Source organism: Mixophyes fleayi, chromosome 4 (assembly GCF_038048845.1).
Source record: "Mixophyes fleayi isolate aMixFle1 chromosome 4, aMixFle1.hap1, whole genome shotgun sequence".
In the NCBI taxonomy this organism is placed as follows: domain Eukaryota; kingdom Metazoa; phylum Chordata; class Amphibia; order Anura; family Limnodynastidae; genus Mixophyes; species Mixophyes fleayi.
In genome coordinates, this window is record NC_134405.1 from 335,067,628 (window position 1) to 335,089,619 (window position 21,992).

The following is a 21,992-nucleotide window of genomic DNA, read 5'->3' on the forward strand; positions in this document are numbered from 1 at the left end:
GCATAGTTATTAACGAACACATTTTTGACACAATCATTTTCATTCCTAATCGCAACGATAAGGAATGATAGACCGTGAGCATTTATTCCCGTATTTCATGGCCAACGTCATCTTCAGATGGCGTCAGCCGTCGAGCACAAATTCCGAAAATTTTTGCTTTTTGGCACTTGTTAAATCACGAAAAATGGGGACTGCTATTACTTACGATAACAGTAGGACCACAGCAGCCGATCCCCTAGTTATCATTAGAGGGGATACTTAGAATTGCAGTGGTTCCTGACATTTTCGGGAGATTAGGGGGTAAATGTACCAAGCTGAGAGTTTTCCGGGGGAGTTGATGGGGCAATTTGTTATTGCCTGGACGAACTGTATCTCTCCAGGTGTTTGTGAAACTACAAGCCCCAGCATGCTTTGCCAGTAGATAGCCAGCCGATAGCTGACAGAGCATGCTGGGACTTGTAGTTTCCGAACACCTGGGGTTAACAACCAATCAGATTCTACTTATCATTTATTTAGTACATTCTACAAAATGACAGCTAGAATCTGATTGGTTGCTATAGGCAACATCTTCTCTTTTCAAACCTGCCGGAAAACTCTCAGCTTGATACATTTACCCCCTAGGAGTCCTTAAATATAAGTGTTCATCTAGTACCGATCGGAAAAAAAAGTAACAATTAGGTTTATTTATTTGTGTTCGCCTCTAAGGAAAAATATACTGTAGACATTAAGTAAACCCAGTTGCAGACTGAGTATTTGTTTTTACGTGTCAGGAGATAATATGTTGTTATGACATTATTATGCGAGGAGCTCAGTCACTGACTCATCTGCGTGATATCAATTTGTGTGCAGTGAGCTCCTGATTGGCCCCAAAGCGCAGAAGGGCCTGGGGGCAGCAAGAGAAGCTTTCCTGGGGCCTACTAAAATATTTAAGCCCTGCTTGTCACGTCAGGCAGGCCGGCTGCTGGGCTGCCTGTTATTGGCCGGCTGAGTGGCTGTTTCATTCCCCTCACGTGTGTCGTTCCATGTTTCCACGGCTTTGTCCTGCTTTCGGTTGGCAGTCCGCTCTCCCCTCACAGCCCCCCGCCTGGCCTATAAGTGGCATTTAAAGGCTCTAGGAATCTGCTCCAAATGTTTCCCATATTAGTACAGCTCTGTCATTCCCAAATACCAAGATTCCCCACTCAGCCAGCAGGCAGCTAGAGGGAGAGACCCAGCCCCACCGCACAGCGAAGGCATCCAAATGGGAAAGCAGGATAAGCACAAATCCGTCCCTAAAGCCCAGGACCAGGGAACTAAGGGAGCGGCGGAGAACCCTCAGGACAAGAAGGCAGAAGGGAAAAAGAAGAAAACAGGGAAGAAGGATGAAAAAGCGGGACAGCAGGAGGAATCCCACACTTGCTGGGGCTGTCGCTTCCCTCTGTTGGTGGCTTTGCTCCAGTTGATCCTCGGGGTCTCTATCGCCGTGGTAGCGTTCATCATGGCAGCGAACTGCCCCTCGTTGCTTGTCAGAGACACCCCGCACTGGGCTGGGATTCTTGTAAGCATTCAGACTTTGCCGTGCTGTAACAGATTGCATGACACACGCTTAACTGCTTCTGCACCAGTGCACTAACATGTTCGGGGGGGGGGTGGAAGGATGCCTCTGGGTAAGGGTGAGGGGTGGATGGAGATCATGTAAGGGACCCTGGACTCTGATGTTATGTTACAGCCCCGATACCCTGCACAGGTCTTGTTCATCGTTAAACAAACATCCTGCAAAGTCCTGCAATGGTGGATGTCTGATCTGTGCTGTTACTGTGGGACCCGATATCAGCGTAACCCTCAGTGCATCGCAATCAGACATCTCAAGGCATGGCGATGACAAAGGGTTAACTCTGAGCCAATCTGAGCCCCCCCCCCCTTCCTTTCAAATGTCACCATGTTCAAAGAGGGGTATTTTTTAACCCCTCCATGGACAACATGGCTGAGAAAGCGCTACAAGTGCAATGTCTTTACGTTGGCTGGGAGATTAACATATTAAAAGAGTCCCAGGGTGCACTGTAATTTATTAGTAAGGTGGCGCCTTTAAAGGAAAGCCGCCAAATAAAATTAATATTTGCAGATTAAAAAACAAAGCAAACGCTGCATGTATGCATGAGCAAATATTCACAGGAATATATTTATATTCATCTGTCTTACGTTAGGTGTATCAGGGTCTCCGTGAGAAGCACGATAATGATTATCTGTGTGTGACGCTAAATATTTTAATGAGTTCAGAGGGTCCCGGGATACGATTAAAAAATTATATATATATATATATATATATATATATATATATATATAAAATTATTTCTCTATATTATGCATTTAAATTGAATAATGTACCTCTACTGGTATATTTCTCCCTTCACTGACAGTAGGGATGACCAGAATTTCAAAATATTCGCCTCTATTACGTAACTTCGCGCATTTCTCTGGTAGACTTTCCCCTGTCATATTCATTCCGCCCGGCTGACTCTTCATTATACTCCAGTCACAACCCAGAATAAATTGACCATTGTTGGCCCCTCTCTATTTACAGAGCAGCTCATAGATTGTATTAACGAGACTTTGCGCCACTGCAAAAAGGCCTCACCCACCCCAAAACTCCATTTGAGCTCATTGTTGCCCCAAATTAGCTCCTCACCCGACAATAACACATTCTGCAGCACAATGAGTCATGTGACACGATCGCTAAACACCAAATATAAGTTATATTTTACAGTAGTGACATCACTACTCACTACATATAGAGGAATATTGTATGAGATATCAGACATATATTCACATCACTTGTCCTATGAGCTTCATGGTGAAGTGTAAGCAGCTTCTTCTGTAATCTTCCCTGAAAGGCTCCACATGGCTCCTTACAGTTTAATTCAATAGGTTTTGATACAGTAAATCTGATTTATATAGGAAATAGCTAAATATCGTCTCTTCGGACTAGTTTCACGCCTGTCTATGTGTTTGTTGACGGTATTAGGAGCTGTTTCATATGAAACGACCTGGGCTTGTAAGTTTAGTCGTCCCGTAATACGAATTTGAAAGACTATATTTATTAATTAATATCAATGTTGGTGTTAATAAGGTATTAATTTATCGAATGCAGACTGGCGCTACCATTAGTGAACCTAATTGGCCGTTAGGGTGGAGCTGACAACACTGGATGATTGACATAACGTTACTTTATGTAATATACTCGAATGCTAGAAATAGCTAGATGTCTGGTCCTCGTTAAAGGAGATGACTTTCCCATTTTTTAAAAAAAAATTAACACACCCAAATCTATCTCAACCCCTCCCCCAATGAAAACACCTCTTCCCCCCCACGCCACGCCTCTGTCATGTACAACAGGGAAAATCCCAGTAAAATAATATGCAAGATAACCACTTAATAGTCGTTCCCAAGTTGTCAGCCCCTCCTCTTTTCAGATTTCCCCATGAACCAATGGCTGTTGAGTATAGCAATGCCACAGCGCTCTCCCATCTTGAGCAACCACTTACATGAGCAGCCACTCACCGTCAGAATCCGTTCTGAAGTGCAAAATTCTTCTCTGCAGGGGGGTGATTATTATTAACAGTCATTAACAAAAGGATATTTAATTTACTGAACTCTAGCCATAAATAGGGTTATAACAACCTTCCCTCTATCAGGATACTGAAAAACACATTAGAAAATAATAACATAGTCTTATGACGAGTTTAAAAGTTAATGACACTTTTTGGGGCAAAACAGTTTTCTGCTGACGTAGACCAGGCGGTCGTTTTTGGATGCTGTTCCTACTTTCTGTGGAGTGATATTTGTAGGCAGAGGTGATTTAATTTCGGCTTTGTGCGAAATCTGTTCAGGGGATAGTAATTGGCTCCGTTCCCTGCCCATCCCTAACGAGGAATCTGTTCCTCCCGTCTCCAAACAGGCTGGAGGGAAGGATAAGAAATCAAACGTGTATTGGATTTGTAGCAATATCTGTTACATTAATTCAGAGTTAAATGAACTTTAGTCACCTGAACTAAGGCTGTTGCATTACATATTATATAACAGAGATAAATCAAAGTTATATCACATAGCTCAGTGTTTAATATAAAGCCCATCTCTGAGATGTTGGATGGGGGTTTAATTTTCAAGGTTTTCAGGTCATTTTCTGACCTTAGCAGCTTAGTTATGGTGTGTTGGTAAATGATGAAAAATTTGGTGGTCTCCAAATAGGAATAAAGCCAATATATTAATAGCGCACTCATGCTTTCCCTTGACATCACATAAGTGATGGGTTGCAATGCATTCTTACTAACTTTGCTGCGGACGCTCGATATTAAAATAAGTATATTAGATATTGTTTTTAACCTATCTACTTGTGAGCTGGAGATTGTAGATGATGTACATCAAGTGCGTTTGAATCGATAGCAGTCCTCACATCTCTCTTGCTCCCTATTTATCATCATCATAATTTATTTATATAGCGCCACTGATTCCGCAGCGCTGTACAGAGAACTCATTTGCATCAGTCCCTGATGTGGAGCTTACAGTCTAAAGCCCCTAACATACATACACAGACAGACACTAGGGTCAATTTTAATAGCAGCCAATTAAACTACCAGTATGTTTTTTGGAGTGTGGGAGGAAACCAGAGCACCCGGAGGAAACCCACACAAACACGGGGAGAACATACAAACTCCTCACAGATAAGGCCATGGTCGGGAATTGAACTCATGAACCTACCGCTGTGAGGCAGAAGTGCTAACCACTGAGCCACCTATCGACTGCAATTTACTTTTGCTTCCTTGTAACAATGTTGCTGTACGTTGCAAAACAGTTAACCGTTAATGCTTCTGAGACGGTTAAGGCGGTGTCAGAAGGGCGCTATGAAAGTGGACGGAAAGCTCCGCGCCGGCATATTGAAGCGAATGGGGAAGGCTCGATTCCCTGTCATAAGGTAGCTTGTAGAACTACAAGCGCCAGCATGCCCTGGAATCCGTGGCCCGCTGGGACCTGTAGTGCAGACACAGTGAAAACGTCTTTTATTAAAATAACTCCCCAACGCCCTCTTTTACCAATTTATCCCTGCTGGGGTACTCTTCATTTCGACAGCTGTTAATCCTTAAGGAAGGAGCGTAAACAATATGTAATATGCAGAGCTGCAACTTCGGATAAGAGGCCTTTCTGATTGGCCAGAGTGTGCTAGGGCTTGCTGAGACTAGTAGTGCTTGTTGGGCGGCAGAATGTTAATTACAATTTTAATAAAAATAATTATTTATTTTATTCTACATTAAAATACAGTCATCATCATCAACTGGCATCTCTACCGCAGAATCATGCGCTTCAAGTTTATCGTAATGCAGCAGACGCATTTAATATTTTAAGCTGCGTCTCGCGGACCTTGAGGCGCAGCTCTGCATGCACAAATAATTCATACTTGCCTACTTTGGGCAACTTCTTTCTGGGAGAGGGGTGTGACTGGAGGGCGGGAGGGGGCGGGGCGTGGCCAAATGCGGCATTTTGGCCCCGCCACCCTGCGACAGAAATGCCGTTTTGTCGCGGGGACAGGGCCAAAATGACGCGATTCACCGCAAATCGCGTCATTTTCAGACGCCAGTAGCATGCGGGAGATTTGCCTGCTCTCCCGGGAGTCCGTGAGACTGACCCGAATTTCGGGAGTCTCCCGGACATTCCGGGAGAGTTGGCAAGTATGAAATAATTGCCTCATTTTTTGGATGCAGTTTACATCCAAAACTCTTAGTTAGCCCAGTTGTGGGACTGTGTCTCAGGTATTTTGATTACCCAGCAAAGCTTCTATGAAAGTCTAAATGTGGGCTAATGTACTGGTAGTTTATATATATATAATATGTATCTGGTATTTAGGTCAGGGTGGACTAAAGCACTGTGAATAAACAGCAAACATTTAGTATTGCTAAACATTCCACCCAGGGTCAGAGTATATCCGTATTTTAAAGTTTTGAAACAAAATGACTGTATGGTTTATAAATAGCTGTGCTCTAAATAGTTTAAGTGAGTTGCACTTTAAGCAATCAGCCTGGAAAATCTGTTCACAGATGCACTGTATGGAGGTGAAAGAGGAGGGGACTTTTTTGACCAGTAAAACAAGTAATTCTGACGTCATGTTCCCCCCACTGCACTTAAACAACAAGGGACAACAAAAACAACATAGTTTGCGGTTTTTAAAAACTTGAATGTTTACAGTCACCAACAAAGGCTCTCTAAGCCAAAATGTTAACGTTTCCACCTATGATCAATGTCACAGACTTAGAGGACCAATTTACGAAGCCCTAAACCACATTCTTTTACTTAAGGGGCATATTTAAGAAGCGCTGCTTAATATGAAAGATAGTTCAATCCTTATCAATGAGGATTGAAAACTATCTTTCATATTTATCAATGAACTTCAGCAGGGACACGTGAAACTGCTGTCCCTGTGACGTTTTTCACTTACCTTTTCGCAGCCTCTTCAGTGCAAAGAGAAGGGTCTTCACGGCATCTTCCTTAAATTCCGCCGACTGAAAGGATCGGGCATGCGCACTGGGAGCCATTGTAGCGTGTCCGTGAGTCATGTGACAGGAAGGGATCACATGATCCCTCCACACATGCGCTCTCCGGCTCTGCTCTTCGGAGCAGAGCTGCCGGCAGTGAAACTTTTCAACTATGTTAACGTGCGCCAGTTTCGTTCATTGGTAAATAGCGTTACTGCGCACTCCCCATACACTTTTATGGGCACTGCTCATTTAAACAAAGAGAGATGAAGAGCAACAGGTATCTTTGATATCTGCTGCGATGCAATGATCATATATAACAATTTTGCGGTTAACTGAGGATTTATGTTTGATAAATTGGCCCTCAAAAGCCTAACGCAGGACGATCAGAGACATCTTCTACATTAGACATATTACTTCATTAACTGCAGTCTCCATAATAGTCAATAGGGACTGCGTAATGGGCAATTTTATCAAGTTCCGAAAAGCTTAACTTTTCGGAACTTCTCCCCCCCATGGCCATTGGATCCTATGCAAAGAGCATTTGCAGGAGAAGGATCGCAGCTTCCCGCTCTCCCCGCCGGTTACTATAGCAAAATGTCTCTGCGTGTGCGTGACCTTAGGACACGTATGAGCAAAGACGCTTTGCTCAACAGGACAGACGACGGGAGTTTTAAGGTCATCACTGGGACAGCCTCCGATAGGATGAATTTTTTTAAATGCTTAGGAAAAATCATCTGTCATCATGTCATTAATAAGTGGACCCTGTAACGGCTTATTTTTTAGAAGCTCTTTACACGGCCGTTTACGCAGGATTACAGCATATTAAAGTATCATTACAATGGTATTGCCGCAGACATCGTAGTTATCCACATCGTTCCTTTAACTACCGTTCGTGGCAGACGTACCCACAGCTGTAAACGGGGACTGCGAAACGGCCTCAATTATCAAGTTCCAAATTAGCTTTCTGGAGCTTGGCCTCTAGAGCTTACGCCATCTCAGGATGGCCCTAGTGGCGGAATTCTGCGCTAATCTTTTCAGGTCCCTCCCCTATCATGCTGTATTCTCCTCCGCTCCACGGGGGTCGGGTCGAAAGTTTTAGTTGCTGCAAACAGCAAGCGTTGAAAGCTAACCATGGGGTCCGGCAGATAGAGGTCTCTTACTTTCTTATCAGAAATGTGTTTAGTGAAAAGCGGGAGGGAGCGGAGAGTGGAAGGGGTAACGTGGACCACCACCGACGACACTCGTGGCTCTTTCTTGCGTGTAAATAAATGCAGTAAGGCTTTTAACAAGCTATTTTACATTTACAAGTGCGCCTACATGTTTGCTAAGCAGATTTCAAGGTCCACGTCCGTTTCCCAGTCCACGGATCCGCCGTCAGAAAACTAATCTAGCGCCAGGCTTTGCAGCTCTACCTGAAAATGGACAAAGTGATCAGAGCGGACGATTAATCCTTTAGGACCATCCCGTTTGTTCATTGAAACATTTAGATTTTTCTCCTAAATACTGCTTGATTTAACCTAATTTATGTCTTAAAATTATTACTGAAAGTCCGGGAAGTATCATTTGTGTCACTTTTGAGTGTTGCGTTGTTTTGCAAGTTGTCTTCCTCTCTATGCCAAAAACAAATCTACATCTAAAAGTATGTTTAAGGGATAATAATATGCTATATATAGGTAGGTTTATATCTTCGTTATTTTCTAAGGTCTGGAGGGATAGACCAGCATAAGCCTCTGTACACAGATAACTTCATTTCTTTGCATATTCCAGTCTATTCAAATGAGCTTAAGAAGCTGTTCTGCTCAGGAGATGTGAGTCAGACGTCGGGTGGACATATTATATTATATAATAAGGCCGGGAGCAGATTAGGAGGGGTAGTTGGGGAATAGGGCACAAGCGATAAAGTGTTAGATAAAAATATAATTTCTGGGCTATTTTTGTGTATGACTTGGATTATCTCTCATTTACTAAACCTACCTCCCAGTCATTGTCTACACATTCCTGCTCCAGGGGGCCCCGAACCTCTCAGCATCAGACGGCTTGTTTGCTTATATCTTACAGTATGGCTGTAAACATCATTCTGCACACACAGAGGCTTCTGTACCATGTATAACTTGTGATTTACCAGCACGTGACGCTGCTTCTAACTTGTCGAAATATCCCAGAGCTCTGAAATTGAGTTTTGCAGGCGTTCAACGTTTGTTAGAGCGCGTCGGTCGCCTGCGCAACGTGGAGGCGGTCATTGTAGGGGGCATTTTAATTCATGGGGATATAGCAATGACTCATGTCAGGGGTGACAAGCTCCATTGCAAAATCTGGGGCTCCCTAAGACCACCAGGTGGGTGACCTGGTGTTGTTGGGCCCCAGTCCCCTCTGGGCCCTTGTAATTTTCGGTAGTTTCACCCCTGCCCCATTGCACAGTGATGTTCTTAGTTGTTAGTGGATTAATAGCAGAATATTGCATCCACTCTGTAGAGTATGAGTCCACTTTAAATGTATTCCTCTGCTGGTATAGAATGGGGGAGATTGGCTCCTCTCCTGAACATGACGGTGTCATTACCTTAAATCTCATTACTCTGACATTTAAGGCAACCGTCTGCTAATCCTCAGCCTTCTTCGCTGCTCCGTGCCAAAAACAACCTCCCGGATGAATATTTCAGCGAGTGAATATAAGAGAGCTCAGAGCTGGAAGCCTCAGTCTACCTTGCAGACAGTGCCGCAGTGTTGCGCTCTGTAGGAAGGTAAAAACGCCGTACTGTCCTTTTCTGCAAACAGTCAGCGAGATAGCAGACCATCTGCACTGCATTAAGAGACCAGCAGACCTAAAATACCGTCTGTGTTGTTTAAAACAGATGATAAGTAAAATACACAAAATCATATGTTCCAGGAAATGGTCAAAAATCCATTGAAATAAATCAAAGGTTGTAATTGTAAGGGAAGATATTTTCTTGTGCACAGCCGACGTCCTGTCACTAATCCCATCGAGGGACATTGCAGTCAGCCTCTTTGGCTGCTAACAGAGAACAATAGCGTATATGCAGCTTCACAGCAAATGTAACTGCAATTTAAAATCTTTTCAGTGATGGATCAAGATCTCTGGGGTCCCCCTGCCACAGTATTACCTAGCTGCAAGGACCAAGAGAAAGCTCTAAGCCCTGGGCCCACACACAACGGGGGCCCCCACAATCTAATTGGCCCCCTGCTACAAAATGACAACATTAGTTGGTCACAAAGCAGGTGGGTTGTTGGCGTTGATTGCAATAGGACGCCGCAAGCGTAAAGTTTGTGGTGTCCAATTAGTCAACGTAGATTCACCCCCTTTAGGCTCTGTTCAGGTCAGGGGTATACAATGTACCCAAAGGGCCAGTCAATGCTTGGAACATCAAGCCGACATATGGAAAGACATAATAGTTTCCTTTGGGAGGAACATGCACAAACTTATAAACCAGATAGCGTTTTCTACAACTACAATTGAACACGTTCATTGTGCCTCTAGCTATATTGCCCTAGCTGAGGGTGAGGTGTATAACGTACACGTTGATCATTCTGGGAGTGCGGCTGTTTCTGGGGACAATTGCAAAGTGCAAACTGTTCTTAGTGATTGTCACTTAATGTTTGTAATAATTCCACCAGAGAATTCCAAACCAGCTTACAGCTACAGCCAACATCACCGCTGAAAGTGTTAGAAGGAACGAATCAGGACACTCTCTACACAAGGATTTAGTCAAAATGCTATAGAAATAATTTCTTTCAAATTTGTTGAATCTGTTGCTTCTAAACTTAATGAGTCGAGTGCAACCGAGAAAGTAACAACTTGGTCGGTATTGTTTTTCAAACAAGACTTTTAAGCAGCTTCCGTAGCTGTCGCTCACGGTATTTTGTTCCCTGCGGTTCTGACAGAGACCGTGGATGGAAGAGGACGAGGGGAATCAGAGATGGGTCCAAACGAATGGCCATTTGCCAGCAGCATTTATAACAAAAAAGCCTTTTTGCAGCAAAATAATTATTATTTCCTCTGTTGGAAACATTGAGGAAGTCTGGGTAATGTGCAACGAGCGCTTCGTAATCAGGAGGAAGTGAATCAAAAATTCAAAGTTCATGGCTGGGATTTCAATGTTTGGACAATTAAAAAAAAAATAACCTACAAGATTTGAGTAAAAATGATTAAACAAAAGCAGGACTATTGGCTCAGATTAATTTGCGAAATAAATTCCCTCATCTTTAATATTAAATAAGGTCAGTCCATTTATGAATTCATTGCACTCTCCCTGTTTGAAAAGAAATTGTAATGTTTTATCTGTTACTCTCTGTATAAAAAACAATGCTTACTTCTCTGCAACACAATGGGGTATATTTACTAAACTGCGGGTTTGAAAAAGTGGAGATGTTGCCTATAGCAACCAATCAGATTCTAGTTATCATCATCATCATCATCATTTATTTATATAGCGCCAACATATTCCGTAGCGCTTTACAATTGGGAACAAACATAGTAAACTAATAAACAAACTGGGTAAAACAGACAAAGAGGTGAGAAGGCCCTGCTCGCAAGCTTACAATTTATGGGACAATGGGAGTTTGACACATGAGGTTAAGTCTACATTTGCAGTCGGCCCAGCCAGACTGCAAAGGTAAAAGTGACTCATAAGCTAAATGATTCTGTCACACAACAATGTTGGTCAAGGGGTAGTTGTATAACAGGTGGTAATAGGGTAGTGTAGTGAGGTTAAGAGGGTGGTTGAGGAATATTATAATCTTGTCTGAAGAGGTGAGTTTTCAGAGAACGCTTGAAAGTTTGTAGACCAGAGGAGAGTCTTATTGTGCGAGGTAGAGAATTCCATAGAGTGGGTGCAGCCCGGAAAAAGTCCTGTAACCGGGAATGGGAGGATGTAATGAGTGTGGATGAGAGACGCAGATCTTGTGCAGAACGGAGTTGCCGAGTTGGGAGATATTTTGAGACAAGAGAGGCGATGTATGTTGGTGCAGCTTTGTTGATGGCCTTGTAGGTTAGTAAAAGTATTTTATATTGGATTCGGTAGAAGACAGGCAGCCAGTGTAGAGACTGACAGGGTGATTCAACAGAGGAATAACGATTTGCAAGGAAAATCAATCTTGCCGCAGCGTGAAAAATAGATTGTAGGGGTTTGAGTCTGTTTTTGGGAAGGCCAGTAAGGAGGGAATTGCAATAGTCAATGCGGGAGATGATAAGTGCATGAATTAAGGTTTTTGCAGTGTCTTGTGTGAGATATGTGCGAATTCTGGAAATGTTTTTTAGATGTATGTAACATGATTTAGATATGGGGAACAAAGGATAGGTGTGAGTCAAGGATTACAGCTAGGCAGCGAGCTTGTGGGGTGGGATTTATCATTTATTTAGTACATTCTACAAAATGACAGCTAGAATCTGATTGGTTGCTATAGGCAACATCTCCACTTTTTCAAACCCACAGTTTAGTAAATATACCCCATGGAGTTGTTTGCCAAAGTTCAGCAACATTAATTGAACAGAGTGAAAAATCTAAGAGTAGCCCTGGATCTGCTTAGTGAATAGAAATAAAAGGGGGGTTTGTAAGAGCACAGACTGCTATCTTTTCTACTCACTTGATACATGTTGGCTGAATTTTCCAGCTCACAAGTATATAGGTTCCAGAACGCAGTAGATACAATAACACATATCGGCAAAATGATCATATTATCAGTAAAAACATTTGTGCAAACTTCAGCGTTCTTCATGTTTTGTTAACTTCCAGCAACAGGCAGAGATCAGTGTCACCCGCTGTCAGTGTAAGTGCGCATCTTGTCTGCTAAGAGGCACATTTTTAGCTTTTACAGGCGGTTTTAAGGACATTTAGGGAGATGGCTGTTTACATAGACGTCGCTTTTGTCGAGTCTTCGTGTCAACAACATAATGAACGGTGAAAGAAGCAAATCTGGAACTGTGTGTCTGTCACAAGACCTGAGAATAATAACTGTGATGTGGAATAAATAACAGGCTGAGGAAAGTCACTGTTGTTGGAACGTGTAAATGTCTAATATAAGTGATCTTATTGTATGTGTCCAAAGGCACATGACCTCCCACCACCAATCAGTCAGGGAACGTACCACGTGTGGGTGAGGAGAGGAAACGTGACTGGCTTGGTGCTCTCGGGGTAGTGAGGGATGGGATTGGGCAGATTTGGGGCTGCAGTTTTTATTGCCTGGACGAACTGTATCTCTCCAGGTGTTGTGAAACTACAAGCCCCAGCATGCTTTGCAAGTAGATAGCCAGTCGTTAGCTGACAGAGCATGCTGGGACTTGTTTCAAAACACCTGGGGGTAAGTTTATCAAGCTGTGGGTTTGAAAAAGTGGAGATGTTGCCTATAACAACCAATCAAATTCTAGTTATCATTTATTTAGTGCACTCGACAAAATGATAACTAGAATTTGATTGGTTGCTATAGGCAACGTCTCCACTTTTTCAAACCCGCAGCTTGATTAATGTACCCTCTGGAGAGCCATAGGTTGGCCAGACCTAACCCTGGTTTTGGCCCATTTTGTTGTCCGGTGTAATCCTGCCTGGTGTGTGTGTGTGGAGGATTATGGCCGACCTTGGTGTTTATCAATCTGTGTCAGAAAGCAGCAGAGTCCTAAGCAATTATGGGACTAGCAGGACGACCTGGGACTAAAATGTTTGTCAGGAAACAACACCATGATATAACTATTTTTAATTTAAATGTTTTTGCAATGTTAACTATTTCATTCATTCAGTTATGTTACGTGCATTTTGCTTGCTGAACACGTTGGCTGTATGAATATTGTTTTATATGACGCTGACAGCACTACCTTACTGCTTCTTCCACAATCTCTCATGGGAAGATTTATTAAAGGTTCTAAAAAGGAAAAGTGGAGGTGTTGCCTATAGCAACCAATCAGATTCTTGCTATCATTTATCTAGTACATTCTAGAACATGATAGCTAGAATATGATTGGTTGCTATGGACAACACCTCCACTTTTCCTTTGTAGATGCTCAGACCCTAATCCAACACCTTAGCAGGGTGAAACAAAGAACAAACTTTTCAATGCAGCGTTGATCACTTTCCTATATCTTCACTCAGGAATTTGTATATTTCATTAAAGTTTATTGTAACGCAGCGTTGGCAGCTGAGGTTGAGTGAACCCTCTATTTAATAAAGTACAACTCTATGTATGTCCATCTCACTGGAGCAGCACAAATCGACCAATCAGATGTTGGTTTATATGGTGCAGGGTGGGGGGAGGCTGGTGAAAGCTCATTGCTGATTGGCTGCTACGGATTACTACATAGGCTGAGTTTCAGTCAGCACCTTAGTCTCATCATCCTCGTTGTGATCACGGTTGTTAGTTATCTTGTGGTTGTGCCGCAGGGCAGTCAGCTGACAGGCAGCACAGGATAAGGTTATTTTAGTTTACAGATTATTATAGTGTATAATATATGTTCTTTGTATTTTCATGAGAACAGTGAAGATTCGGGTGAAATATAATGATGCCGTCAATGCTTTTTTTTTTTTATTATCAATCTTGTTATATTTAGAACTGATTTAGATCATTCTCCACTTCTGCTATTTATTTATTTTACAACACAGCATATATAATGTATCTGCTAACCTTGTTCCACTTTCTCAACATTAGACCTGTTCCCCAAAATTACTACTGAAACGATCGTACCAGCTACACCTCACTCCTGCAAACGAGCGCCCTACTACTACACCTCCATCGTGCCAAATTCTCCCATCAGTCATCCGCTCTTAGAAATCCTCAGCCAATCACATTCTACTTCCCCTAATCGGCCCTCAACTTTTCTCCAGGGTAATATAGCACTTTCTCTAATGAATCATTCACCCCTAGAGCTTGACCCCCCCAACACCTCCAAAATCCCCTGATCACTCCTGTCATTATAAATCCACCACCAGTCACATTCTACACCAGTGGTCAGGGAACAGGGGTAAATTACCCCAAATGGGGTAAAAATGAAATTCCTGGGGGTAATGCTGCCGATTCACATGCTGTCAGTTGGATTGTAGACCCCTTTAAATGTGAAATTGCTGTTGTACCAGAAGAGCCTCAAGGGTTGGCAGAGGCACTTCTTGAGCTTTAATGCAATAATGAAGCACTTATTGCATTTGAAAACAAAGCAGATCTGTCATATTTTTGGATGTCAACAGCTGCAAAGGCATCAAAATTGCACATGAGGAGGCAGTCAAAAAGTTGCTGCCTTTTGAAACAACCTACATTTGCGAACAAGGATTTAACACCACTAACAAACATAAAAACAAAGCAGAGAAATCGATTGGACGCTGAAGACTTGTTTCCATATTGCTCTGACATCAAAATGCTCCAATATTGATGCTCTCGTATCAAAGATGAAGCAACATCATTTCTCCAAATCCTGAAGTTTTGAAGTTGAAGCTTTCAAAGAAATTTTGAATAGATTCAATAAAATTTTGAATTCCAATAATTATATGATTTCCTTCCTTTCAAATCAAGGGGGTAACGTCGGTGTATCTAAATATATTTGGGGGTAAAAGGTAAAAAAGTTCCCTGACCCCTGTTCTACAATCTCTAATCAGACATCTATCTCTACAACTTGGCTGGTACCAGCTTATAAATTCGCCCATCCATCCGATTCCTGTAATCAGCCACCGGCCTCTAGTGTAGACGTAAGGGGAGTAATTGGTGGATGGATATTGTAAGTGGAGGATGGATTAGGTAAAAAGGTCTATAAGAGGTAGATGACTAGCGGATGTGACTCTAGAACTCTGCTGTCAACCTTATTCTTTCTTTTAAATGCTCTTCCATTTGTAAATAGCTGTCAGCAATCACATACCACTTCTCCTAATCCGTCGTCCACTTCTAAATTTCCCCCAGAGATTACTTTTCCTCACTTTCTTTACACTACACAATACACTCCATGAATCACATTTCACTTCCCTAAATCAAATATAATTTATTTAGAACGACCTCAACTAAACAGATGTTAGGTGCCCTGAACGGTCATAGAATTCCCCTATTTGTACACTGTTACCCAAACATCCAGCATTCGCCTACATCTAAATCCATTGTGCCATATTATTTACTAATTGCTCAGAATATATAGAGTTTCTTGGTTCCTAAACTTTGGCTCTTCGGTCTTTTCATTCCACAATTTGAACAATTCTACAGCCCCCGAACCCACCCTTGTGTTCTGTTCGCCGCTGTCCAGCGTTCCTAGTTCTGAATAAGATACGTCAACTGATGTTATTCAAAGACGTGAACCATCCATTCCTTTTGTTTCCTCTAGTAGCCTAGTCCGCTTTATCTATTCACAGTCTTTGTAACCGGAAAAGTTGGACAATTGGTTGACACTTGACTGTGTAGTTGGTCATCATGCAGCCATGATGTGCCCTGTGTGGATTCGGAATCCGGTTCTCGGGCTCTCGGGTTCGGTCACACGTCTCACGAGCCAAGTTTTTCAGCGATTCGCTGCTTAATAGCCATGGCTGGATCACTATGGCCTGCCCCTAGGTTCATCCTGTAGCTCTACCAGATCTATGTCTGAGCCCTTCATCAGTCATCTCCTGGCCTTTGGACTGTGGTTTCTAAGCTTGTCCTGATCTCATCTCAATCTCCATTTTTTGTCCGGAACCTGTTCTTGTCCTACGTCTGCAGATCTGTTTGTTTACGATGTATCTTGTTTTTCGTCACTGTCCTGGGCTTCACTTAGACTTGGCAACCTCGGAGGAGAAGAAGACTTATCCTTTAAGGGAAAAGGGGCTGAAATAGCCATTCCCTGGAGGTATCTCCACAGTCGCCACAGCATTGTAGTGTCTGTCTATTTTGTCCTGTGTTTAGTTATCCTGTTCTCTTAACCAAATCTGTACGAATTCCCCTCTCTCTCTATTGATCACTGTTTTTACGATCCTCTGCTTTTTCTGATCCCCCCTCTGGTTCTTTGACCCCTGGCACCTTTTGACAATGTGCTCTCACTATCCTATCCTAAATATCCTAGTTTAACCATTTGCCCTCCTCTGTATACCTGCTGCATGAGTGGAGCTGAGAACAAGCTTTTCACCTACTCCAGTTGGCAAAAGTCTAGACTCTAGAGTGTCGCAATGGGTGTCAATCTAGACCGTCGCCTTGCAGATAATACTGCGCTGGTAACACCCACTAACCTCTTGGCTTTACCCATTGTACAACCAAATATTGAGCATCCTCACAAACGCTGCCATCTTTCCTTGCTAAGAAACCATCTTGGTTTCATACATGTAAGTACAGGAGGAATATATACAAATCAATTAATTTCTACACCTGACTTAAACCTTTACTTATTTACCACCTACTCTTGGATAACGTTAAACCCCCAAAATGTCTACAACCCTTTAGATATCTTTGTCCTTTCACTCGAACCTGAACTGTGAATATGTCTATTTTGCAGGTCAGCATAGTGGCCATCCTAGGCCTGATACTGCTCTGCCTCCCTTATCAGCCGGACGAAAAGACCTCTGGACAATTTGCCTTAAAGGTAGGTAGACTTCACCTGGGTCCTCTAAACGCTTGTAATGAGAAGTCTCCTATTCTGACGTGTTACAATTTATTCAGGTGGAAGATGTGCTGAGTAATACGACAAACACACACACAGTTTTATTACAATATATTTATGCACTATAACCCTAGATTCCACAGAATCCTGCCCGGATCTTCACCCGTCCCTGTTTGTCAGGCAGTCATGAGACCAAAAGCTGACAAGGAATTTGAGCTTGGGAAATATTGTGTGCAAGATGCTTCTCTCCAGGGGGTGTTTTAATTTGGCCCCCGGGGTCAGACATGTGATTTCCTTTTGATCATACTTTTTTTTTTTATTTCATTTAACGAATTTGGCTCCAAAGAACATTTCACGCTACACCTGTAGCAAATATTGACTTCAACCCTCCTCCCTTCAGCTTTATATACTCTCCGTAGAACTTACAATATATCCATGTTGGTTCCCATTAATATTTACATTTCTTTTCAGCCCCTACTATTAGTTATTATATCATTTATGAAATTTAAAAACAACAAGAGGCTTTTTTGGCCAAGAACATATTAATTATGCTCGTATATTTTATTCATGTATTTAAAAAAAAAGATCTAAAAAGGAGTAAAAATAATATTTTTGCGGTGGGAATTACACTTATGTTCTAAAACAAAAAAGTGTTCTTGGGTAGATTAGTCTCCGATAACACAATTGGTAAACAACAAACCCGTGGAACACTCATAGTAGTGTTAATTGCAGGGTCTAATCTAGGTATTGTTGTTTCAGTAATGATGTTATGTTAAATAGTTAAGTATAAGATAACACCGCCTGTACTGACCGTAAAACCTCAGTAGTTGCCAACTAGTCTGTAAACAATTTTGTGTTAAGGTGGGTACACACTACAGAAATTTCGACCAACTTTTTATGCCGAGAGATTTTAAATGCGATCGATGGTCCGATCGCTCGGTCCATGGACTGCATACACACTAGCCTTGTTTAGGACGATAAAGTGAAAAGCGGATGTCCCTTTAGCGACTTTTTACAGCCATGTTGTCGTGAGCAATGACTGTAATTTCATACTCACTGTTGTGGATCGGTCGGAAGTTTATAAACACTACACAGCGGAAACGAGATTGGGACGAAAATATTAAACGGTACGACCAACCAAATGAGGCGACAATCGTCCATTTGGGCAGACTTTCGACCATCGTGTCACTGCACACACTGACCCGGTCGTATGTCGGCTGTTTGAGCCGATTATTGGACGAAAACAGTGTAGAGTATACCCAGCTTTAGAAATCGAGTCCACTTACTAGTCCTTCAAACCCAGTGTACCGGTCCTTTACATCCACAAGAGTCTTTCTGGCCAAAAAAGTAAAACGCAGTGTGCGCCACGGTTCTACCAGTTTCTTTAGTGAAGTGAAGGTGCTCAACTCAACCCGATTTGCACAGAATCCGAACCCCAACTCTTTTCCAGTGATGACCCTCAAAACCCCTCCAAAAATAGGATAATTAGCTCTTACTAAAATATAAATGCTTAGGCTTATGATTATTTTCCAGTCCTTTAAATGCATTGACAGAGTCTCTAATCCTCTTGTGTCTGTTTTCCTTCCAGCTTTTGTATTTCTTGCTCAGTGCCCTGAGCTTGATTATCTGTGTCCTGGCGGTGGCCTTTGCGGCTCATCATTACACCCAGATCATAAAATACACGTGCAAGATGGCGGCCGACTCCTGCCAGTGCGCGCTGGATCCCTCCGACCCGCTGAGCCGCACCTTCCTCTACCAGAGCGTGGCCGACTGCGACTCCGTCACCACCACCCTCAAACTCTTTGTGCTCCTGCAGATGACTCTGAACCTGCTGCTTGCCCTGGTGTGTCTGGCCGCCTGCTTCATCATGTGGAAACACCGCTACCAGGTGTTCTACGCGGGCCTGTGGCTCCACGGGCTAGCCACGCGAGACGCCCAGCAGCAGAAAGTATAGTGTGTCAGTTGCAGGTACCAGCACCGAGGATCGGTCTTCCTGCCGCAACTAATGGGATGTAAGTGATATAATTTAGTTGCAACAATGGTCCGGACAGGTCATCTGGTCTGGGATCCCGAGATACAAGGCCCCACCAGAATTGTACTCTCCTATAACCACTTGTCATTGGATGGCTCAATTTCCCGTGACCACCCCCACACAAAAACCCATTGTACCCTTCCCTTGGACAATCATATAGCTGTTTTACTGACAATTCCAAGGAGGCCCAAAGTATCACTGGGGCCCCTCATGCCTTATTACGCCACTGAATAACCCTTTAAGTTCAGTATATTGAAACAAGTTTCAAAATGCAGAGTCCTGAGGCACACACCAACATTTACTTGTAGAAAAAATGTGTTTTTGACTTATAGTCAAACTCTTGGTGTTAACTTTAAAGCCATACGTATGTACTGAACACTGTGCAGGCTGGTACCAAAGGGCTGTGATTGGTTGAATCGCATATATGAATAATAACGTCCTCTGTAATTCTATTGGTGAATCTGTGCAGTGAATTATCAAGGTTTAGTGGGAGAACCAATTATCACCCATTAAGCTGGATATTCACTAGACGAAGGGTCATCACTCAAACTGCTACTAAAGTGACTGCAATATACGGTGATAACAATTTACAGGAAGGAGACCATTTTGGAATAAATAGAGAGGAACAGCACCACCGGTTCCTGGAAAGTGACACAAGTAAATCGGTATTAATGCTGAGGTGGCCGGTGGTGTTGGCCTACCCCAGTATTTTTAACTGGGACATTGTAAGACTTGAGAAGAGAACGTATTTAGCCAATGTAAGCAAAGACGGAATGAAAGTGCATGTCCATGTGTCCCCCATCTTGATGGGTGAGCCTTGAAGAAACTGTAGCCGACTAGGGCGTTAGAATGTTAACAGCAGCGCAGAGTATATCAGCATTATCGATTCCTGTATGTCCATTAGTGGTCAAGTTTGAGGTGGAAGGAGCTAGACTAACGTAGCCAATCAGAGAATCTAAACACTGAGCAGGGATGTCTGGCTCCTGTCAATTGCTACCAAACGCACCCCCTATATATACCACAGACCTAACACATCCAATATTTTCTTGTACTGTACCAAATATGTTGGAGTGACATTTATCATCCAATCATTATCAGATGCAGATGTTCCAGAATTAAGAAGTAAAAATAGATACAGTTTGGGGCTATTAGTTGCTCTAAATATTAGGTGCTTTGTAAATTATATAAATATTTATCTGCAGAAGAGCAGCTCTGACATCTGTATGGTTATTTTATTCTAATCCATTTGATACCTGTAAGAAAAAAATATACTTGCTCTCAATTGTCTTCTTTAAAGTGTTGATTCATGTAATTTATTATGAATATTTTTATATAGTGCATACATTTATACAGCTGATTTTATATCCCAGCTCCAACTCCCCCTGTCCTGGTGAGCTTGCAATCTATTCCTGGTGCCCGAAACAAAGGGAGATGAAATGAACTGTCCAAGGTCAGAAACGGTAACGCAGCAGATCTCTCAATGTCGTTGAGATTTATGTAGAGCATTCACCAGTCTCAGGTGCGATCGGGATACTCAGACAATTATTTGTAAGTTAAAGAAGAACACCGACTACAAGTATATTTTCTCAGTAAACCCTGCTCCTCCCAACTAGTAGGGTGTCCCAAGCCTTGAACTTGATTATTTCAGGTGATATCTCTCCGTTCCCCCCAGTTAACAGCCTGGAGAGGTGTAAAATAAAACCGTACGGTTGGCAATGGATCATCTGCTGGCACAAGTTTGGGTATCTCTGGAACGGTGGCGGTCTCGAACTTTGGAGCCCAGAGGAGGTCTGTAACTAGGGCTGTGCGAGAGGGGCGAACACCGCGGGCACAACGCTTGAGGGGGGTGCCGTCTATGAATATTTTAGGTTAATTCGGTTAGCAGATTTATGGAACAGAACTTAGTTTTAGCTGGAGAAAACAAGGTTGCGTTGGGAAGGAGATTTGCAATGGAAGTAATTATAGATTTTATTAAGACCACAGTTAAAAAAAGAGATTATTCCACCACCACCTACGGTATATTAGTCAGCCCTAGCTGTAACGGAGTAACAGTAATCCTCACGTGATATGTCTGTAGGTGTCCGAGCATAATCCCCAGTCACGCGGAGTTTAACTTGGGAATGTGTCATTCATGGGTGAAGGGTCCGGAGATTAGCAAACACCGTAATTAACACTGATCAAATCTGACTTAAAGCCCCCAATGCACATCCTGATTCAGGGCTGGGGCACAGGGAAATATTGCAGTGACTGTATAGTTTTTATATAAGTGTTTTTACGTCTCGGTGGGTAAGTTTGGTTTTGTTGTTTGATATGTTTAACAAAAATACCACAGAAACATTAAAGGAATTTACTGGTAGCTCTCATTCGCTGGTTTCCTCAGGCTCTCTTTCTTCTAATAAATAACCTTTAGCTTCCTTCAGTGCTTTTCAGCCACGCCTTTATATCACCTGGCAGCAGTATTTATTTTCCTGGCTAATGATTACGACGCAGCATTGACACCATAGAATCCACAGACCAGCTTTGTGTCTAGTCCGGGTCAATGAAAACAAACAATTCTGCCTGATAATATATATATATATATATATATATATATATATATATATATATATATATATATAGGTAGTGGAAGAGAATAGAAAGAAGTCACAGAGGTAAAACAATGACATTAGTAAAAGTTGCAGGCCACTAAGTTAAAGTCGTCTGTAAAACCGTTCACTCAATGAAGCTCTGCGCAGTATAAAAGAGATTCTACCTGGTGGATTGATCAAACCATCTAGAACGGAAAAGTGGAGGCTTTGCAGAGAGCAACCAATCAGATTCTGGCTTTCATTTTGTAGAGTCTACTAGATAAATGATAGCTAGCATCTGATTGGTTGCTATGGGCAACACCTTCACTTTTCCTTTATAGAAATCTACCCCTATT

General features: G+C 42.5%; 1 protein-coding gene across 1 annotated transcript; it reads left to right on the forward strand.

The window, feature by feature from the left end:
* The first annotated feature begins 927 nt into the window (after positions 1 to 927).
* On the forward strand, positions 928 to 21,432 carry SSPN (sarcospan). Its single transcript, XM_075210488.1, has 3 exons — positions 928 to 1,537; positions 16,933 to 17,019; positions 18,626 to 21,432. The coding sequence occupies exons 1-3, from the start codon at positions 1,241 to 1,243 to the stop codon at positions 18,989 to 18,991; spliced, it is 750 nt and encodes a 249-aa protein (XP_075066589.1). The 5' UTR covers positions 928 to 1,240; the 3' UTR covers positions 18,992 to 21,432.
* Positions 21,433 to 21,992: the final 560 nt, after the last annotated feature.

Bases quoted from the DNA above. Each gene is read 5' to 3' on its own strand.
- SSPN (XM_075210488.1), top strand. From the start codon at position 1,241: ATGGGAAAGCAGGATAAGCACAAATCCGTCCCTAAAGCCCAGGACCAG. The intron at 1,538-16,932 runs GTAAGCATTCAG...TCTATTTTGCAG, and splicing joins CGCACTGGGCTGGGATTCTT to GTCAGCATAGTGGCCATCCT. The intron at 17,020-18,625 runs GTAGGTAGACTT...TTTTCCTTCCAG, and splicing joins CTGGACAATTTGCCTTAAAG to CTTTTGTATTTCTTGCTCAG.